This window comes from Curcuma longa, unplaced genomic scaffold, assembly GCF_044706935.1.
Source record: "Curcuma longa cultivar G26 ecotype Majalengka, Jawa Barat unplaced genomic scaffold, ITB_CL_G26_1.1 contig_20270, whole genome shotgun sequence".
NCBI classification, from domain to species: Eukaryota; Viridiplantae; Streptophyta; class Magnoliopsida; order Zingiberales; family Zingiberaceae; genus Curcuma; species Curcuma longa.
In genome coordinates this window covers 45,969-63,368 of record NW_027431326.1, presented here as the reverse complement: position 1 = coordinate 63,368, position 17,400 = coordinate 45,969, and the positions used below count along the sequence as shown (strand labels likewise).

The 17,400-nt window shown below is 33.0% G+C and overlaps 1 protein-coding gene across 1 annotated transcript; it reads left to right on the top strand.

The window, feature by feature from the left end:
- Nucleotides 1-3,370: 3,370 nt before the first annotated feature.
- Nucleotides 3,371-13,483, top strand: LOC141817381 (putative E3 ubiquitin-protein ligase LIN-1; the record flags this gene model as incomplete). Its single annotated transcript, XM_074705045.1, is given in 11 exon segments — nt 3,371-3,616; nt 4,092-4,386; nt 4,783-4,904; nt 5,254-5,373; nt 11,994-12,125; nt 12,215-12,337; nt 12,421-12,531; nt 12,612-12,758; nt 12,819-12,932; nt 13,017-13,133; nt 13,205-13,483. Coding segments are annotated over 11 exon segments (1,545 nt in total), but the record flags the coding sequence as incomplete, so codon positions are not given.
- Nucleotides 13,484-17,400: the final 3,917 nt, after the last annotated feature.

The window sequence follows — 17,400 nt, the reverse complement described above, 5'->3', positions numbered from 1 at the left end:
TGATAATATTGAATGATATAAGGCTATACTTATTGCCACAGGTTTCACTCGGAAGGATGTAGTTGACTACAAATATATCTTTTTTCTTGTCTAAAAAAAGGACTCACTAAAAATTATTATGGAAATGGTGTCTCATTATGAGTTAGAGTTACATTAAATGGATGTGAAAGCGACCTTTTTGAAAAATTTAGATGGAAAAAATTATATGGATCAACTTGTGGGCTTTTTAGTTGAAAGAAAGGAACATAGTGTGTAAACTTAAAAAGTTTAACTTAAATAAGTTTCTCGACAATGATATCTTAAATTTAATAATGCTATGATTTCTTTTGGATTCAAGGAAAACACATATCTAAAGGTTAGTGGGAGAAAGTTTATTTTTCTAATTTTGTATGTTGATGATATCTTACTTGTTAACAATAATCTTGATTTATTACATGAGACCAAGTCATTTCTTCAAAGATATGGATGAGGCATTATATATGATAGGAACTGAAATATGTCATGACAGATCACAAGAAGTGTTAGGGTTGTCTCGAAAATCATATATTAACAAAGTTCTAGAGAGATTTAGGATGGAAAAATATTCTGCAAGCATTGTTTCAATTCAAAAAGGAGATAAAATAAGTCTTATGCAATGCTAAAAGAATGAATTAGAACCCAAAGAAATAATGCAAATTCCTCATGCATCTATTGTTGGGAGACTTAATGTACTCTCAGACTTGTACCAAACCAGATTGGAGTGTTGGATGGGTATAAAAGGAATCCAGGATTGGATCACTAGAAAAATGCAAAGAAAGTTTTGCAATATTTGTAAGGAATGAAAGATTAGATGCTCACTTATAGGAGATTTGATCATATTGAGATGATAGGATACTCAGATTCAAATTTTGTTGGATGCTCAAATTATAGAAAATCCACATTTGGCTATTTGTTCCCCTTAGCTGGAGTAGTAATTTCATGAAAAAGTGTGAAAGAGTTTGTCATTGTTGCATCTACAATAGAAGTTGTGGTTGTGCTTTGAGGCCACTATTCATGGTATTGCCAAACTGTTGAAAAATTATTGTAATAATATTGCAGTAGTTTTCTTTCCTCAAAACGACACGAAATTTAAAAGGTGCTAGACATATGGAATTGAAATACTTTGCCATTAAAAAAATTCAAAAACAAAGAGCTGTTAATTGAGCACTTTAGCATTAATCTTATGATTGTGGATCTATTAAATAAAGAATTGCCACCAAAGACATTTAATGAACATGCCAAATGAATGGACATTATGAAAAATTGTTAATGACCTTATACTTGGGTTTGATGCTCTTTAAGTAATTGACTCTTTGAGCGCTTTAAATATTGTTTCTGATACATTAATGCATGTTGGTTTTTTATGTTAGTATATATACATAAATAAGCTATGCAATTATTAATAGGATTTGACTCTGATAAAAAAAATATTATTGATGAACCATTATGTTTACGTTTATTTCAATTCATGTTAAGTATAAAACTAATATTATGATACGCAGAAGCAACTATGTCGATCATAGATGTAACCATCATGATCCTTATTAGTTTTTGCTTAATAATGATTTATGATTGACCAATTTAAGAAAGAATTTAGATTACACTTTGCACAATATGTTTAAAGTAAAGAATGTCATATGGGCCAAGTTGGAGAATGTTAAAAATAATTTTATTTTTTATTAATTGCCCATATTATTTGACTTTATTATGATTAAATGTTTCACATTATTTAACTTTATTATGATTTATTTCCCTATCATATGACCCACACTGTTTGACTTTATTATGATTTATTTTCCTATTAAATTGGCACATTATTTAACTTTATTATGATTAGTTGTTTTATTCATATTGGTCAAAAAAACAGACATTGCTCATATTCATGGATTGCGAGAATGAAAGATTTAATTGAAAATAAAGAGACAATTAAGTGCCACATTAATGGGATATAAAATGAAAGATTGGAAAGTTGGTCCTCTCTTTACCCATTAAATGGATCTTTTTCTCTATCGAAAAGTTTAATCAACAATAGAGGTCAAGAGGGAGAAATATAATTTTCTTAAAGAGTTCTATCATTTTCTATATATTTGAAAATTAGTTCTATCAATTTCTATATATTTGAAAATCATTTTCTCCTAAGTATCATATTGTGAAAATTATTTTATTCAAAAATCTTGGGCATTAAATTTTGTGAAAACATAAGGCTTAATTTGCATATTCATGGAGACACTATTAACGCTCTAAGGATGATGCGATCAATTCAATGACTCTTCTTACCATCTTATTGATAGCTAGTAAGCATTAGGATATCAATCCTTGAAATAGATTCTGTGACTATTTTCATGTGCGCTACTAGTGTGAAATATAGAATGGCATACACTACGTTTTTAACATTATGAGTCTTACCACATCAATTATACCTTTGCACTACCATATTAAATTTCTCTTATTTCCTCTTGACTTCTGGTTGTAACCCAGTGACCAGAACCATCTAAATCCATGTATTATCCTCTGTATCTTTTTCTTTATGATGATTAGCTTTCCTTATGTTCTAGATTAATCTTTTGCCCCAATTTAAAGGCCGCAACTTATGCTTGAGGATATATTTGACAATACAAATGTAAGTACCCAACCCTTCCACTTATTTCTCAAAAAAGTACACAGGTTAAGTTGTATGGACAAAAGAAATAGGCTGAAGTTCCCAAATCCAAATAAGTATCAAAATGTTGAGTTGTGTGGATTTTGATCTTTGATATGAATGACATGGTTTTGATATTGTGCCAACATGTGGATGCATGTTGCTGATGGTGAATTGGAGGTGAAAGGATGAAGGAGATAAAGAAAAAGAAGAGAAAAGAATTATATACCCATGAGAATTTAAAATAACATTTCATGCCACATTTTTTGTCGCGTCGAAAGTGGTACAAATTCAGTATGTGGACACAAATTAAAAAAATTATAAACATTACTCCAATTTATTTTTTATGTGGCATAGCATGCCAAAAAGCATCAGATTTTGGCATGATATGCATCAACATGATCACCATTGGCAACACAGGAGACATTATTTATGCCAATTACTAGTTTAGGTAAGTAACCGAACTGATATCAACTGTGCTGCTTATTATGGTATGAGATTTCAAATCACAAATCAAACATCCTTCTTAATATAAAAATAAGCATAGAAGATATTTTGTCTTGTGTGCATGTGACTAAGAGATCATTTAATTGAGATAAAAGCTTAGTAACTGCATATTTTTCTTTTCGAAGTTAAAATGTTGATCAATTCCAATCTGATACAGGGAAGAACTGAACAAGGAACTATTGACCATATGCATATTTTTACATGCAGGAACAATCAAGTGGTACGAGTGTTTTCAAAGAGGAAGCAATGGAAGTTTTGCTGGAAGCAATTGCCCAAGGAAAGAGTAGCAAGATCCAGATATTAGCTGCAAATATACTCTCAAACATTGGAGGAACTTATTCTTGGACAGGAGAACCATACACTACTCCATGGCTGTTAAAAAGAGCTGGTTTAACATCTACTTGTAGTAGGAATATGATAAAAAACATAGACTGGCTTGATCCATGCTTGCAGGTAATAGTCAAGATCATTCATCATTGTATGTGGCACACATATGCAAGCCAAGTAGAGACCTTTTGTTAATATTCACGTTTAGGGGGCATTCTTCATACTCTCTTCAAGATGAGAATATGTTTCATACTGATTTAGACTTATTTAGACTGAGAAAAACAAATATATTTGGGGAAACTCATAGAACCTTTGGTTGACCTTCAAGAAAACAAAGTCACCCATGTGTCACTGGTTTATCAGTGTTTTTTTGGTTCACTGAACTAACTTATTCTGCAATAACATAAACCACCAATCGAGTTCATACATGGTAGGATTCTAAAGAGATCAGCTATTTGCCTACATTTGTTTCTCTAACACTACGTGAGTTGCTCTTGGTTACCCAAGTTCTTTCTTGTAACATACTTTTCTATGTATTAAAATTGAAGAAAAAAAAACTTCAAATGAAAGAGACTGATGAAACTAGAATGCATTTGTGCAGGATATTGAAATAAATGCATGGAGTTCAAAAGCTGCAAAAAGCATTATTAAAATGGGCGATCTATTGTTTGATGCTCTGGAAAAAGGGATTCAAAGCAAAACCAAGATTGTTTCACATGACTGTTTAGTATTTCTTGCATGGCTTGGGAGTGAAATTGCAATTATGGGTTCAACTAATGCAAAATATTCCCTTGAAACTTTGTTAACTGAAATAGCTCAGTTTCTTTACCCGGGCTCAGATCTTGACGACAGAGTTTTATCATGCATTTGTGTGTACAATTACACTTCTGGGAAAGGTAAAAAACAATAACAGCCATAATATTATCATTTTGGAAGAAAGTTGAAGTGGAAACGACAATGTTCTTTGCTCCAAAATGTCTACTCTGGTCAGGGATGAGTATAATGCAGTATAAGAGCTACAAAGAGTAGAATCTCAAATTGATAACTTATCAGTACCTTGTCGACATTGAATATCTCCTTCAAAAAAGATATGATTTAAACAAAAATTTAAAAATCATCAATGCACATGTATTTTCATATTGAGTTAAAAAGTCTTACCAGCGTGCAACACAATTGGATCAGTTTTGTCCAATGAAGCACCATTATATTCACTACCTGCTGCAGCTATTTTATTTCTGTGCAATTTTATAGGCTCTAAACTGTAATAACCATCCACATTTTCTAATTCATAGGAAAGCAGAAGCTTATGAACTTCACAGAAGGCATACGAGAGTCTCTGAGACGTCTATCAAGTTTCACATGGATGGCTGAAGAATTAGTTAGAGTAACAGACTATTTTCTTCCCACCAAACCGGTTAGTTTTATTAAAATACTCTTTTCTTTTGAGAAAGAAAGGATTATTCAGATAATAGAAATGGAAATAAAATCGCTATTCCTTGGCAGCATGCTTATTAATAAATTTATTTGGATGAACTTAAACATCCAAATGATAGCGACTATAGTCTTTAAACATGATTATACAAGGACCATCATTTTAATTGTTATTACACAAGTATTATATGCTAAATCTTTCTTTATATGATTAGGAACATAAATATCTAAAATTGATTGCATTATCTAGCTTGTTTCCTACTCAATTCTTCAAGACAGGGTAGCCTTAATACTATAATGTGCCCGCCCATCTAATACTGTAGCAACTGCAGCGTGTTTCCTGTGTGCATACTCAAATTGTAGAGGTGGGCCAGGTGAGCATGGGAGCTGCAACTGCTCTGATCTTCTTCAAAGGACAGCTTTGTGTTGGTCATTGCGATGGCTCAATAAGGGTAAGCATTATCTGGACTAAAAATGTTAAGCTACTGTCTTTTGCCTTAGATTTGGTGTTTTACACTCACTTTTCCCAGTCAACCCAAGGTAAAAAGGACACCAAACTCTTTGATATTGTGTCATATGAATATAGCTTCATGGTGTTGGACAGGCACTGGATATATTTTTCTCAAATAATCTGAAAAAGTGACCCAAGTTATGCATTCAAGAATCAAGGAGATGAAATACCATCATGGGCCTCTTTTTTTTTTTGGAATAAATTTAAACGTAATCATTTAGCTATAACTTAAGCCTCTGATGCAACACTAAATTCAAAGTATAGAACCTCCTAGGAACTAAGAACGAAATTGATGAAGCAACTAAGGAAATAACCTCACATAGAGTAAAAACTCACAAAGAGAAGTCAAATTAGAAATTGTATTAATTCAAAGATAATTCAGATATAGGACTCAGGACTCCTTATATAGACTCAACTCAATAGTAAATATGGAAACAAATATTTTAAATAAACAAAATAGTCTAATATAATAGGGATTATAATTATTCCCTATTTATTACCAAAATAGAAAATATCAATCACCAAATAATAAAAATTAAATCTCTGATTTATTGTAGATGCATCAATCTTGAATATTTTTTGTTCTTGAAGATTTTCGATTTCTTTCCTTTGATTGTGGATGAATCAATATGGAATCTATGGGCAGCCCGGTGCACGAAGCTCCCGCCATGCGGGGTCTAGGGAAAGGATCCATTGTACAATATTTGTTTTCTTCAAAGTTATGGAATCTATCTTTAATTTATTTTCTTCAAAGTTATCTTCTTTTCTACAATATTTGTTTCCTTGTTTGCATTATTCTCCCCCACTGAAGAAAACTCGACTCATGATGAGTTGTCAACTTCTCTTCTTAGATCTTCGTTTCCAAGCATAAGAAAAAATTGCTTCAATAACTCTATTTAGCAATGTTTTTTCATTATTTTTCTTCTTTGGACGTCCTTTTCGATAAGAGAGAAATTGATGCACTTTGTTTCTCTCGATGCACTTTGACTTTGAAATATTCCTTTTTGGTCGTCCTTTCCAATGAGTATGAGAATATCTAAGTTTATTGTATGGCGAGAATAATATCTATGCCTTCATCGAAATCATGTGATGCAAAGACAATAATGATGATGATGATTTTGCAAAACCTATAACAAAATCAACATGCGAAGACGAATGCTCAAACTTCTCCAACCAAATTAGTATATCCTTCAATTTAAAAAATGAACTTGCATTCAAATAAGTTGGAAAGTTAAATAAACAAGCATTATAATCAATCTTTCTCACAATATAACCAAATAAAAAAGATATGCATGATATGAATGCATCTAATGTAGATGTGATGAAGAAATTTAAATTAATAAATGCAATATGAAAATTTACCATACCATTAATTACAATAATCATTATATAGTACAATTTTCATCATTGTATTGGCAAATATATTTCTAATATGCAAAATGGTGTTCTTGGTTTGGTATATAGAAGAAAATAAGATATTTAATTCAATTGGTTGACAAACATCAAAGATATATGTAAATATGGAATGAATCATACTAAGTGATTTGCAAATTTTTAAACTGTGATCTTGCATTACTAAATCATGATGCTTGTTGTATTTAGTTTCTTTTGGCTTCTCTGAGTAACATGAATGCATTTTATTATGTGACTTAGTATCGGGCAGATTAGACTCTAAAGAAGTCAAGTCAATAAGAAGTATTTCTAATATCACATCATTAAAGGGCTTGTCCAAAGTATTATTGGAGGACTCTTCTAAAATATTTTGAGAGGATTTCTCTAAGGTTGGGTTACAAATAAGTTTATTTGAACACATTTCTTTTATTTTAGTGGCAAGCTCATGGATTGTAATAGAACTAATGTCTTTAGGTAATGGTTTCAAAAAATTGACTTATTATCACATGCTTGTTAGGCAATCATCTACTAAAGTTTGGTGGGACATATCTTTTCATTAATTGTTTTTTTCATTTCATGCTAATGTGTGATGGGTTTTTGTCTGTCTTGGTCTCTAATTGCTTTAAGCACATTGCCAATAAATTTTAGCCAGTCCACAAGTGTGAATTTGACAAATCTTACTTATTCAAGGTAAAATTACTTGCTCAAAATAATTTCCAATATTGGCTAACCAATCAAGAAATACATTAGGAGGGTATGTAGTTCCATCAAATGTAGGGGCATCTTTCCTAACATGTAGTTCACAAAATAATGAGGTTCTTCTTTAAGCATGGGATGATGTGATTGTGGCCTTATACATGTCATTCCTAAATTTAGTAGCATATGAAGAATAACCATTACAGTCCTCAATGTTAGGATCGGTGACGTCGCTAAAGGAGGGTGAATATCGATTTACTTCGTTTAATGTTAATGCACAATGAAAAATAAAAGAAACAAATACAAAATAAAATAAGCACAGGAACACCATGATTTTTATATAGTTCGGAATCTCCAGTTCTTACTCTATGGCCTAGCATCCTAGCAGTAACACCACTATTCTTTCTCTTTATCAGATACCTTCTAAAGGTGGAGAAACTTCTTACAACACTTCTTCTTACAAGCAAATGCAAGCAAAATACACAAAGATAGAGATGAAAATGAATACAATGTAAATAAATAATTTACACAGGAAATCTTTTCTTTACTCACGTTGTAGTTGTCTTAGATCGTCTCCTCTAGAATGCAACAACACTACCCATAAAACCTCCGAGAACTAGCATGACAAATTCCTCCATAAAACCCTATTTTGTAGGGTTGTTGTCATAACTGCATTCCGCTCAACAATCTACTGCTAGCACCTCTTAGTCGATTACTTTGTAAGAATTCGAATGTTACTTTGTCAAACAGGTCCATCCAACACAACATCGAGGACAACAGTCGACCGTTGCATCATTGGTCGAGTTCCTAGATTGACTAAAATTTTTTTTATTCACTGCAATGTGCCATCAGTTGAGTGCACCACTCAACTAATGCATCAGTCGACTGCTCACACCACAACAGTGTCTAAACCCCCCCCCCCCCCCCCCCCCCCCTTAAACTTTGAATTTATGATTTCAGGTCAATTTATATCAGTTGACTGATACATTTGTTTCAGCCTTACTAAGGCTAAACTCTCACTTTGCTTAAAATCCAGTTGACTCCAAACTACCATGACTTTTTCTTTTCCTAGCATCTGGTTAATATTGACTGAGACTTCTCCATTGTCAAACATTCTATTTTCCTTGATCTGTTTGGACTTTTTATCTTATATCTAACATCATGTCAATCTTGACCTGCCAAATACTTCACCATTGCTAAACATCTAGTCCTTAACCTGTTTGGACTTTCGATCTCATACCTAGCATTAGGTCCTCCATGACTTGTTAGGATTTCATCCACACATCTAACATCTGATGCTCCTTGACCTGTTAGGAATTTTTCACACACCGAACGTTCCGTCTTCCATAACCTATTAAGGCTTTCACCATTGCCAAGTGTCTAGTCAACTTTGACCTATTTGGACTTCATCTTTGCCAACTCCTTATTGGACTTCAACTAACCAAGTGTCCTATCAACCATAACCAACTTGGACTTTATCCTTGCCAACTTCCTCATTAGACTTCCAACTTCCAAGTGTTCAGTTTTGGACTTCTCTACTTTCAAGTATCGATCAACCTTGACCTATTTGATATCTCACTCAACCAATAAACATTATTGATCAAATATCGAAACTCAATTTGAGCTAGTTCAATCTTGATCCGAAGTCGATTGTCCAATACTCAAGTTTATCATTCATATGGGGCATGTTCCTAAAATCTAAATCTCAGGTATGTTTAGCAGTAAGTGTAGTGTTTTCTCTCATTAAGTTAATTCAAATATTGACAAGTAATGATGATTATAAAATAAAACAATGTGATAGATTAAATGAGATGCAAGAGAATATGATATGCTAACATGCAAGTAGAGTAACTAAATTGATGATGATATTATTTTTGATGCATGATGATTAAACAAAATAAGAAATATTTTATATGATGGATGATGATTAAATAAAATAGGAAATATTTTATTTGATGGAAGATAACTAAACTAAGTAGGATATATATTTTTTGATGGATAATGATTAAACTAAAAGGGAAATATATTTTTTATTATTGATGTCTAAACTAAATTAGAAAATATGATGAAATTTTGATTTTTATGAATAAGATGCTGTATGCATGAGTTTGTGAAAAAAGACTAATTAAATGCAAGCAATTTAAAATTACCAACTAAATAAACAAAATGCAATTTTAAAAAGAGGAACTACGTTTATACGATGATGCAAGATTTGTTGATGTTAAAGTTGCTCAAGTTTAAACCGGACCAATGGATAAAGATGCTTAATATGTTCTTTGTTGAATATAAGAGATAACAATTTTCTTGCAAACTAAAATGTGAAAGGACAATTAAATCTTTCTAGGAATTCTATCGGTTCTTGATTGTGTCAATGTGTTGTTTGCAATTGAGGAAGCTAATGCAAAAATTGAGGAAGTTGCTGCACGATGGTTGTTACTATTGTGATGAGCTAGTGATGATGATTCATTGGAGGGGTCATTTGATTAAAATCAACAAGATGGAGGCGACAAAATCTTCATATTGTTTCCATAAGTGTTCATCGTGGCAATGCAATTGGAACAAGTATAATTTTTTTTCTTCTTTTTACCAGCAATATTTTTTTCCTTTTTCTATTTTTTTATCCACTCTTTTATTTCTCTCTCTCTCTCTTTCTCACTTTTTTTTTTCTTTTCCCTTAAATTTCCCCTTTTCTCTCTCTTTTTTCTTTGCTTATTCTCCTTTTTTTTCTCACTCTTTCCCTCTTTTTTTTTCTCACTTTTTTATGCTTGTACCCATAATTTATAGAATCATGATCCTATGCAGGATCAATTTGGGGTCACAAGATCGGATCGGTAGGATCAGATCATAGAATCATACAATCCTATCAAAAACCCTTAAAATTTTATGATTAAATAATATTGTAATTGTACATGATTAATAATTAGAAAAAATGACTAAGAAGGGTATTTGCATATAATAGATTAATAATTTTACATATGCATGTAACCGTCGATACTCGACACTACAGATGACATTATTACCTATATAAGTTTAAATTAGCTAGTAATTTAATTACCATTATAGTACAATAACACTTAAAAATATTTATATTTTCATATCACAAAATGAAATACTATAAAATTTCTACTAGCATAATAACAATAATCGCATTCAATCTCAAGAATGTTTCCTTGGTTCACAAAATCAAATATCATAAACTTTTTAACAATCAATTAATAAGGCTCAACGCCAATCAACCGTTCAACATAAAAATAATTCATATAAATATACATTCAATCAATAGATCAAAAATAATCTATATAAATACACATTCAATCAAGATGACTCAGTTTAAGGCCAACAAAGCAGCCCTAGTCAAAAAATGTGTAGAATCATTTATAATGTAGGATCGTATCGATTCTACCGATTTGAAGTGATCCCACCAATTCTGCTCCGACTTCACCACGACAGACGTTTCCAAACGATCCAAGAGTGATTTGATACTTCCGGATCATAAGATCGTGCGATCCTACAATCCTGATTGCGATTTACAAACTATGCTTGTACCATTGCAGCTACAGTAACAGTAATTATTTTTTTGGGAATGGAAAAGCTGATGATAATAAAGTTGACGGTCCACAAAGATGACGAGAGGGCACAAAAATCTAGTTAGAACTTGAAAACAGATGACAATAGAAAAGTTATAATAATGGGGGAATAGAAATATGAAAGATGAAGATAAAAATAGATATGTGAAAGATGCAATAGAGATAACAATGTGTGATGATAAGAAAGTGAAATCACAATAAAGAGTAATGACTAAAGAAAGATATAAAGAAACACATGAGGTGTTGAATTGTAAATGAGTTGTGGATAATAGCAGAGATGAAGTTTGAGGATGATGGATAATAAAGATAACTAGTACCGAAACCGAACTACCAAGCTTCGGCTCTAATATTAATTGACGCAACACTAAATTCGAACTATGGAATTACCCAAGAACTAGGAACAAAATTGATGGAGCAACTAAGGAAAACTTTTATGCAAATAAGTCAAATTGAAAATTGTATTAATTCAAAAATGATTAAAAAAGAGGACTCAAGACTCCTTTTATAGATTCGACCCAATAGTAAATATAAAAATAAATATTTTAAATAAAAAAAGGTCAATCTAATCGAGATTATAATTATTGCATATTTATTACGAAAATAGAAAATATCAATTACCAAATAAAAAAATCTATGATTTATTGTAATGCATCAATTTTGAATATTTTATATTCTTAAATTTTTTATTTCTTTCCTTTTATTGTGGATGAACCAATTTGAAATTTATCTTCAATGTATTTTCTTCAAAATTATTTTCTTTTTTATGATATTTGTTTCCTTGTTTGCATTAGCCTCTTAATGCATCTAGGAAACCTAGTTAGCCTAGAAAATTACTTCTTTTTAGTTTGAGCTTCCAAAGTTCACCTGAGGTGATATCGTGAAACAGGTTTGGGATATCAATTGCCAAAAATCAATGCTTCTATGGGAGGCCAAAGAACATAAAAAGGCTGTTACTTGCTTTGTCCTTTCTGAATCAGGGGATAGCATTTTAAGTGGATCCTCAGATAAAACCATAAGAGTAAGTGATGGAATCATTCTATTTGATGAAGGATTGGATTTGATTAGAAAAAATGTTAACAAATCAAATGCTAATGATTTTCTTGACAGCTATGGAAAATGGAGCAGAAGAAATTGGAGTGCATCGAAGTGATAGAGATGAAAGAGCCAATTCAAAAATTAGAAACATATGGCGACACAATACTCATTGTAACATGTAGCCGTGGGCTTAAGGTCTGTTGTTGGTTGCTATAGAAAGTCAACTTAAATTCTAGACAATTATTCTTCTGATTTCAATCCAATCGATTTTTTTCTAGGTGTGTAATGCATCCAGAAGTTTCCAAACTTTATGCAAGAGTAAACAAATTAAATGTGTTCTCGTGGCTCGAGAGAAAGTTTACCTTGGATGCTCGGATTCAAGCATACTGGTTTGTTGGATATCAAACATCTATAAATAATCATGCTGAGCATGTAACTAATATTATCTGAAAAATGAAAATTGTGTTAGGAAATAGACTTGTCTGATGGAAAAAAGACTGTCATTAGACCACCAGCGAATAGCTGGAGGATTCACGAGAAACCTATAAATGCAATAAAGCTCTACAAGGACTGGGTATATAGTTCAGGTGCTGTTGTTGAAGGATCTTGTATGAAGGTATCGACTGTCATATGTCTTTACTCTTTATCAACTTTTTCTAATTTTCAGATATCACAGAACTGGAAAAAGCACTGGCAACCTCAAATATCCATACATACGACAGTCCAAGCAATGGAAGTAGTGGAAGATTTCATATATTTGAATGGCAGCTCATCGAGAAGTACAGTGCAGGTAGACTTGCCTTTATCATTCCTAATTCTCAAAGAACCCACTCAATATCTGTCATTTCATCTGAAACCTGGAAGTCTTGCATAGATCTGGCTTAGAGGACAACAGCAGAAAGTAGGAAGGTTAGCAGCAGGATGCAAGGTAACGAGCCTTCTGTCGGCAAATGATATCATCTTTTGTGGCACTGAAAATGGCTTTATCAAGGTTTGTCACCAAATTCAAGGAAGTTACCATTTGGTTCTTATTCGTATTCTGATATAAACATTAAATTGCAGGGTTGGATACCTCTCTGAAACAACTAAACTGAAATCCAATATTGTGTATTCTACCTGCCATCAACACCCCCAACCAGCTAAAGGATTATGCATCAACACCCCCAACCAGATTTGTTATGCTGAGAGAGAATCTTTGAAAACTGCATATTGGCATAGAAGTGTCTCGTACAAAAGTTAGTATGTTAATGTAAGAGAATCTTTCAACATTGTGTATTGACATAGCCACATAGGAGTTTCTTGGACAAAAGACAATATGTTAATGTAATTATTTTTGTATAATCTTAGATGAGAAACATAAGCACATCCTTACTAAATAGTGGTAGATGATACGCTAATAGTCCAAAGCCTCCAACTTTTATAGAAGAAGAAATGGAAACAAAAGAGTTAATATGAAGAGGTGAGGTGTTTAAGTTAGGAAACATTCACCTAAGTTTGGTCATAGAAGATGAAGTTTGGATTGATAGATGGTCCAAATTTAAATATATTATCTAACATCAAAAAAGAAAATTATTGATACAATCAACTCATGGTTGTGTTTTGATGTTTGAACCATATGTTTGTTGATTATGTCATAGGTAAAGTTTGATTAAATACTTGACTATTGACAAAGTCTAGGTGGATTAGATATACTTGAACTTGGCACTAAAGAAATTCAATGTGTTAGGCAGGAGAAGTCCATATAGGTCAATGTAGACTAGATATCTAGCAGATGATGAAAGTTCAGTTCAACAAATATTGATAGAGAAAGTCCAAACAAATTGGGGAGGATAGAATATCTAACAAGTGATGGAAAGTCCTAGCAAGTCGTCAATGATTAGATGTTATGTAGAAGAGGTCTAGGTAGGTCAGTAAGAATTGAATATTTGGTAGAGGATGTCCCAGTGAGTTGATGGGGACTAAACGCTAGGTAGGTGATGGAAGTTGTCCACGCAAGTTAACAAGGAGTGGATGTTTAACAATAATAGTCCTAGTAGGTCAAGGTTGATCGAAGTTATACAAGGTTGAAGTCTTAGTGGAATGAACTCTAGGCAAGGGAAGTCTTGGAGTGTAGGTCTCCATGCAATGGAAGTCTTGCTGAGTGAAAGTCGACCTTTGGTTGTGCAATGGGAGGTTGTAGTAGACCGAGGTTGGTTGGATATTAGGAAATGAGTGAAGTCTTAGAAATTAAGAGTATCTAAGTAGGTGAAGTCCTAGTGAATCAAAGTCGATGAGCACTAGGCAAACGAGTAAGTCTCAGAGATATAAGGTCTCTTAGCATGACATAGATTCAACTTAGCTAAGGTTTGAATCAAAGTGTCAATTGATTGGTAAAAGAGTATCAATTAATTACTGAACCTGAAGACACAAAATTATGGTTTGGGGTATGTTAGGGAATCCTATGCGATAAACAACAAATCACAGCGGAAAAAGGATCCCTTGAGCGATCCATGCGAAAGAAAACTCATACAAGTTTAGATCTACAAAATCCTATCTAATAGGGTATACCTTTGGAGCGTGCCCTTCGCTTATCCTGCTCGTCCAAAGTTTGTCGGATCTCTTGCACGTTCAAGTGTCCGTGCCTCTATGCGTATCCACACGAACACTCACTTTTGGAGAAAATTTTGGTTGTGCTAGCAACCCTTTGGTGGTGTGTTCGGCCAAGAAGAAGAGGGGGCAAGAAGATGAACATCCAACATGACTTTTGGGAAGAAAAAATTCTTTTATACTCAAGCCATGAATACCAAAGGTTTTTAGGCTTTTGGTATTCCCTCATCAATGCATGATTAATCCTTATTAATCATGCATGATGAATTTAACTTCATCTTCTTCAATGCATGATTAATCCACATTAATCATGCATGATGAATCAAACTTCATTCATCAACTTGGTTTAATTTGAGTCTAACTCAAATTCAACCAACTTGAGTCTAACTCAAGTCTTGGTCATCCAATGAGCTTAATTGTTCCTTTAGTCAAACTAAAATGAACTCATCTCCAAAATAGAATGTTATTTGTGTGTGACCCAATAGGTTCTTGTAACGTTGGCAATGTCTCTAAAATCTATTTTAGAAACATAAGCAATGAGTGACATCTAGCAATGCATCATTGCTACCCAAGTGACAAGAATGTCGAGATCTGACATAACCTTCGTGACTATGATAATGTATGACCATGTCCTTCTATCCTCGATATCTAGATTGATCAATGAGGCATAGACTGTGTCATCCTCTTATCAATCTTTGTGTTTCTTGATCCCCAAGTAGACTCACTCAAGCAAATGAGCTCAATATCTCATATTGACTCATTTGAGCATGACCATGCATTTCGTGGTCCTACTCTATCAAGAGGCCTCAAGATATCACTCCCGTCATATGGGAGGGATAGATCTCATCTACATCACTCACATCCCTCCACATAATTTGTTACATACCCAGTGATCGCCTTTATAGTCCACCCTGTTACGGGTGACGTTTGACGACACCAAAGTACATAACTCCTTATGTAGGGAACCGTAGTGACTTCAGGTCTAAGGACTATTCATACCAATAGTCACATGAGAAAGTTTATGACACTCATATAACGATCCATGAAACTTTCTCATGGTGGGTCAATTCAGTATACATTCTCTAATGTATACCCATGTGTCAACTCGATATCTCATATCCATGACTTGTGAGATCAAGTCATCCAGTTGACCTACATGCTAGTCTCAACGCATTAATATCGTCCCTGAATATTAATGCTTGACTAGGAATGATTAAGAGTAGTGTTCTCTACATCATCTCACTATCGACTCAAACAATCGATATGATGTAGATTAGAACTAGCTACCCAAGGACATTATTATACTTAGTTATTTGGCACAAACATAAAGTAAGTATAATAACCAAAAATCTTACCTTTATTAATAATAGAATATGATACAAAAGTCCCTAGTCAATCATCACATAATTGGCTCTAGGGCTACTACTAACATGCATTACATTTTTCTTTATATTTGTATTTGCTTGTACTATTATGCTTTAACAACTTTGTAAGAGATTTCTCCATCTCCAAAGGAATTCCAAGAAGTAGAAAGGTAGAGGTGATTCAAGGAATGACTCACCTAATGAGTCATAGGTCATGAAATAGGAATTGAGAGTCTTGAATCATGTAAAAGATTTTGTTCATGTGTTTTATTTTCTTTGAGTTGTTTTTTCTTTATATTTCTTCTAAGCTAACTCAAATTTATAGATGAGAACAAAAGAAATTCAAAGTATCTATTCACCCTCTCTATAGAAATGGAAGTCCTAGTAGACCGAGGTTGCCAAGATACTAGGCAATGGATGAAAACTTGAAGAAATATCTCTAAGCATTGTAAGTTAAGTAGGGAGGTGAGGAGCCTCCTAGCATGAGAAGTCTTGGTAGGTTGAGAGCAACTAGATATTATGCAAGGATGAAGTCATGTTAAGTCGAGGTCATCTTGTACTAGCTTATAAGGAAGTCTCAAAGACAGAGTCTTTTGGCATGAGAAAATTTTAAGTCTTAGAAAAGATGAAATTATAACATCAATCAATTATATAGTTATTAGTAAATTGGTGATTGCAGTTAACTAAGGGTTCAACTTAGAACTGGACTCAAGTTAGGAAAAAAGCCTAGTTTTAGTCAACCATTCGACTAGTATTATTTCCAATTAGAACAATATCATTTGACTAGGAATAGCAGTAGTTAATTGGGATAGTGTTTTGGGCACATAATGGGAGAATCAAAAGAAAAAGAACAGAAGGTTTTTCAGTTGACTGGTGCAGTCGACTAGGACAATCAATTGATGTCGAAACAAGAACTTCTAATACTAATAAAGCTTTGACAATGGTTGGATTTTGGATATCTATAGTAGAGCAATCAATTGGAGGTCATGGAGTTGTCAATTGATCAACACATTCAAGTCACAAATAATAACCCTATAAAAGAGGATTTCATGGAGGATTTGCTATATTTATTTCTGAGGGTTTTAATGTGTGTCATCGTACCACAAGTACACAGTGTCATCAAGTAATAAAAATGTATGTCCTCTAAGATTGTATGTTGAGTATCAAAATACTCGCGAAGGCGATTATCTAGAAAGTCAAGTAAAGGTATGTTGGTTTAAAGAACCATAAGTGATCGAGAGAAAATGGTGAGAAAACTTAGTTCAAGAGGCAATTCTAGAGCTTCAGTTTGCCTATGATGAATGTTGA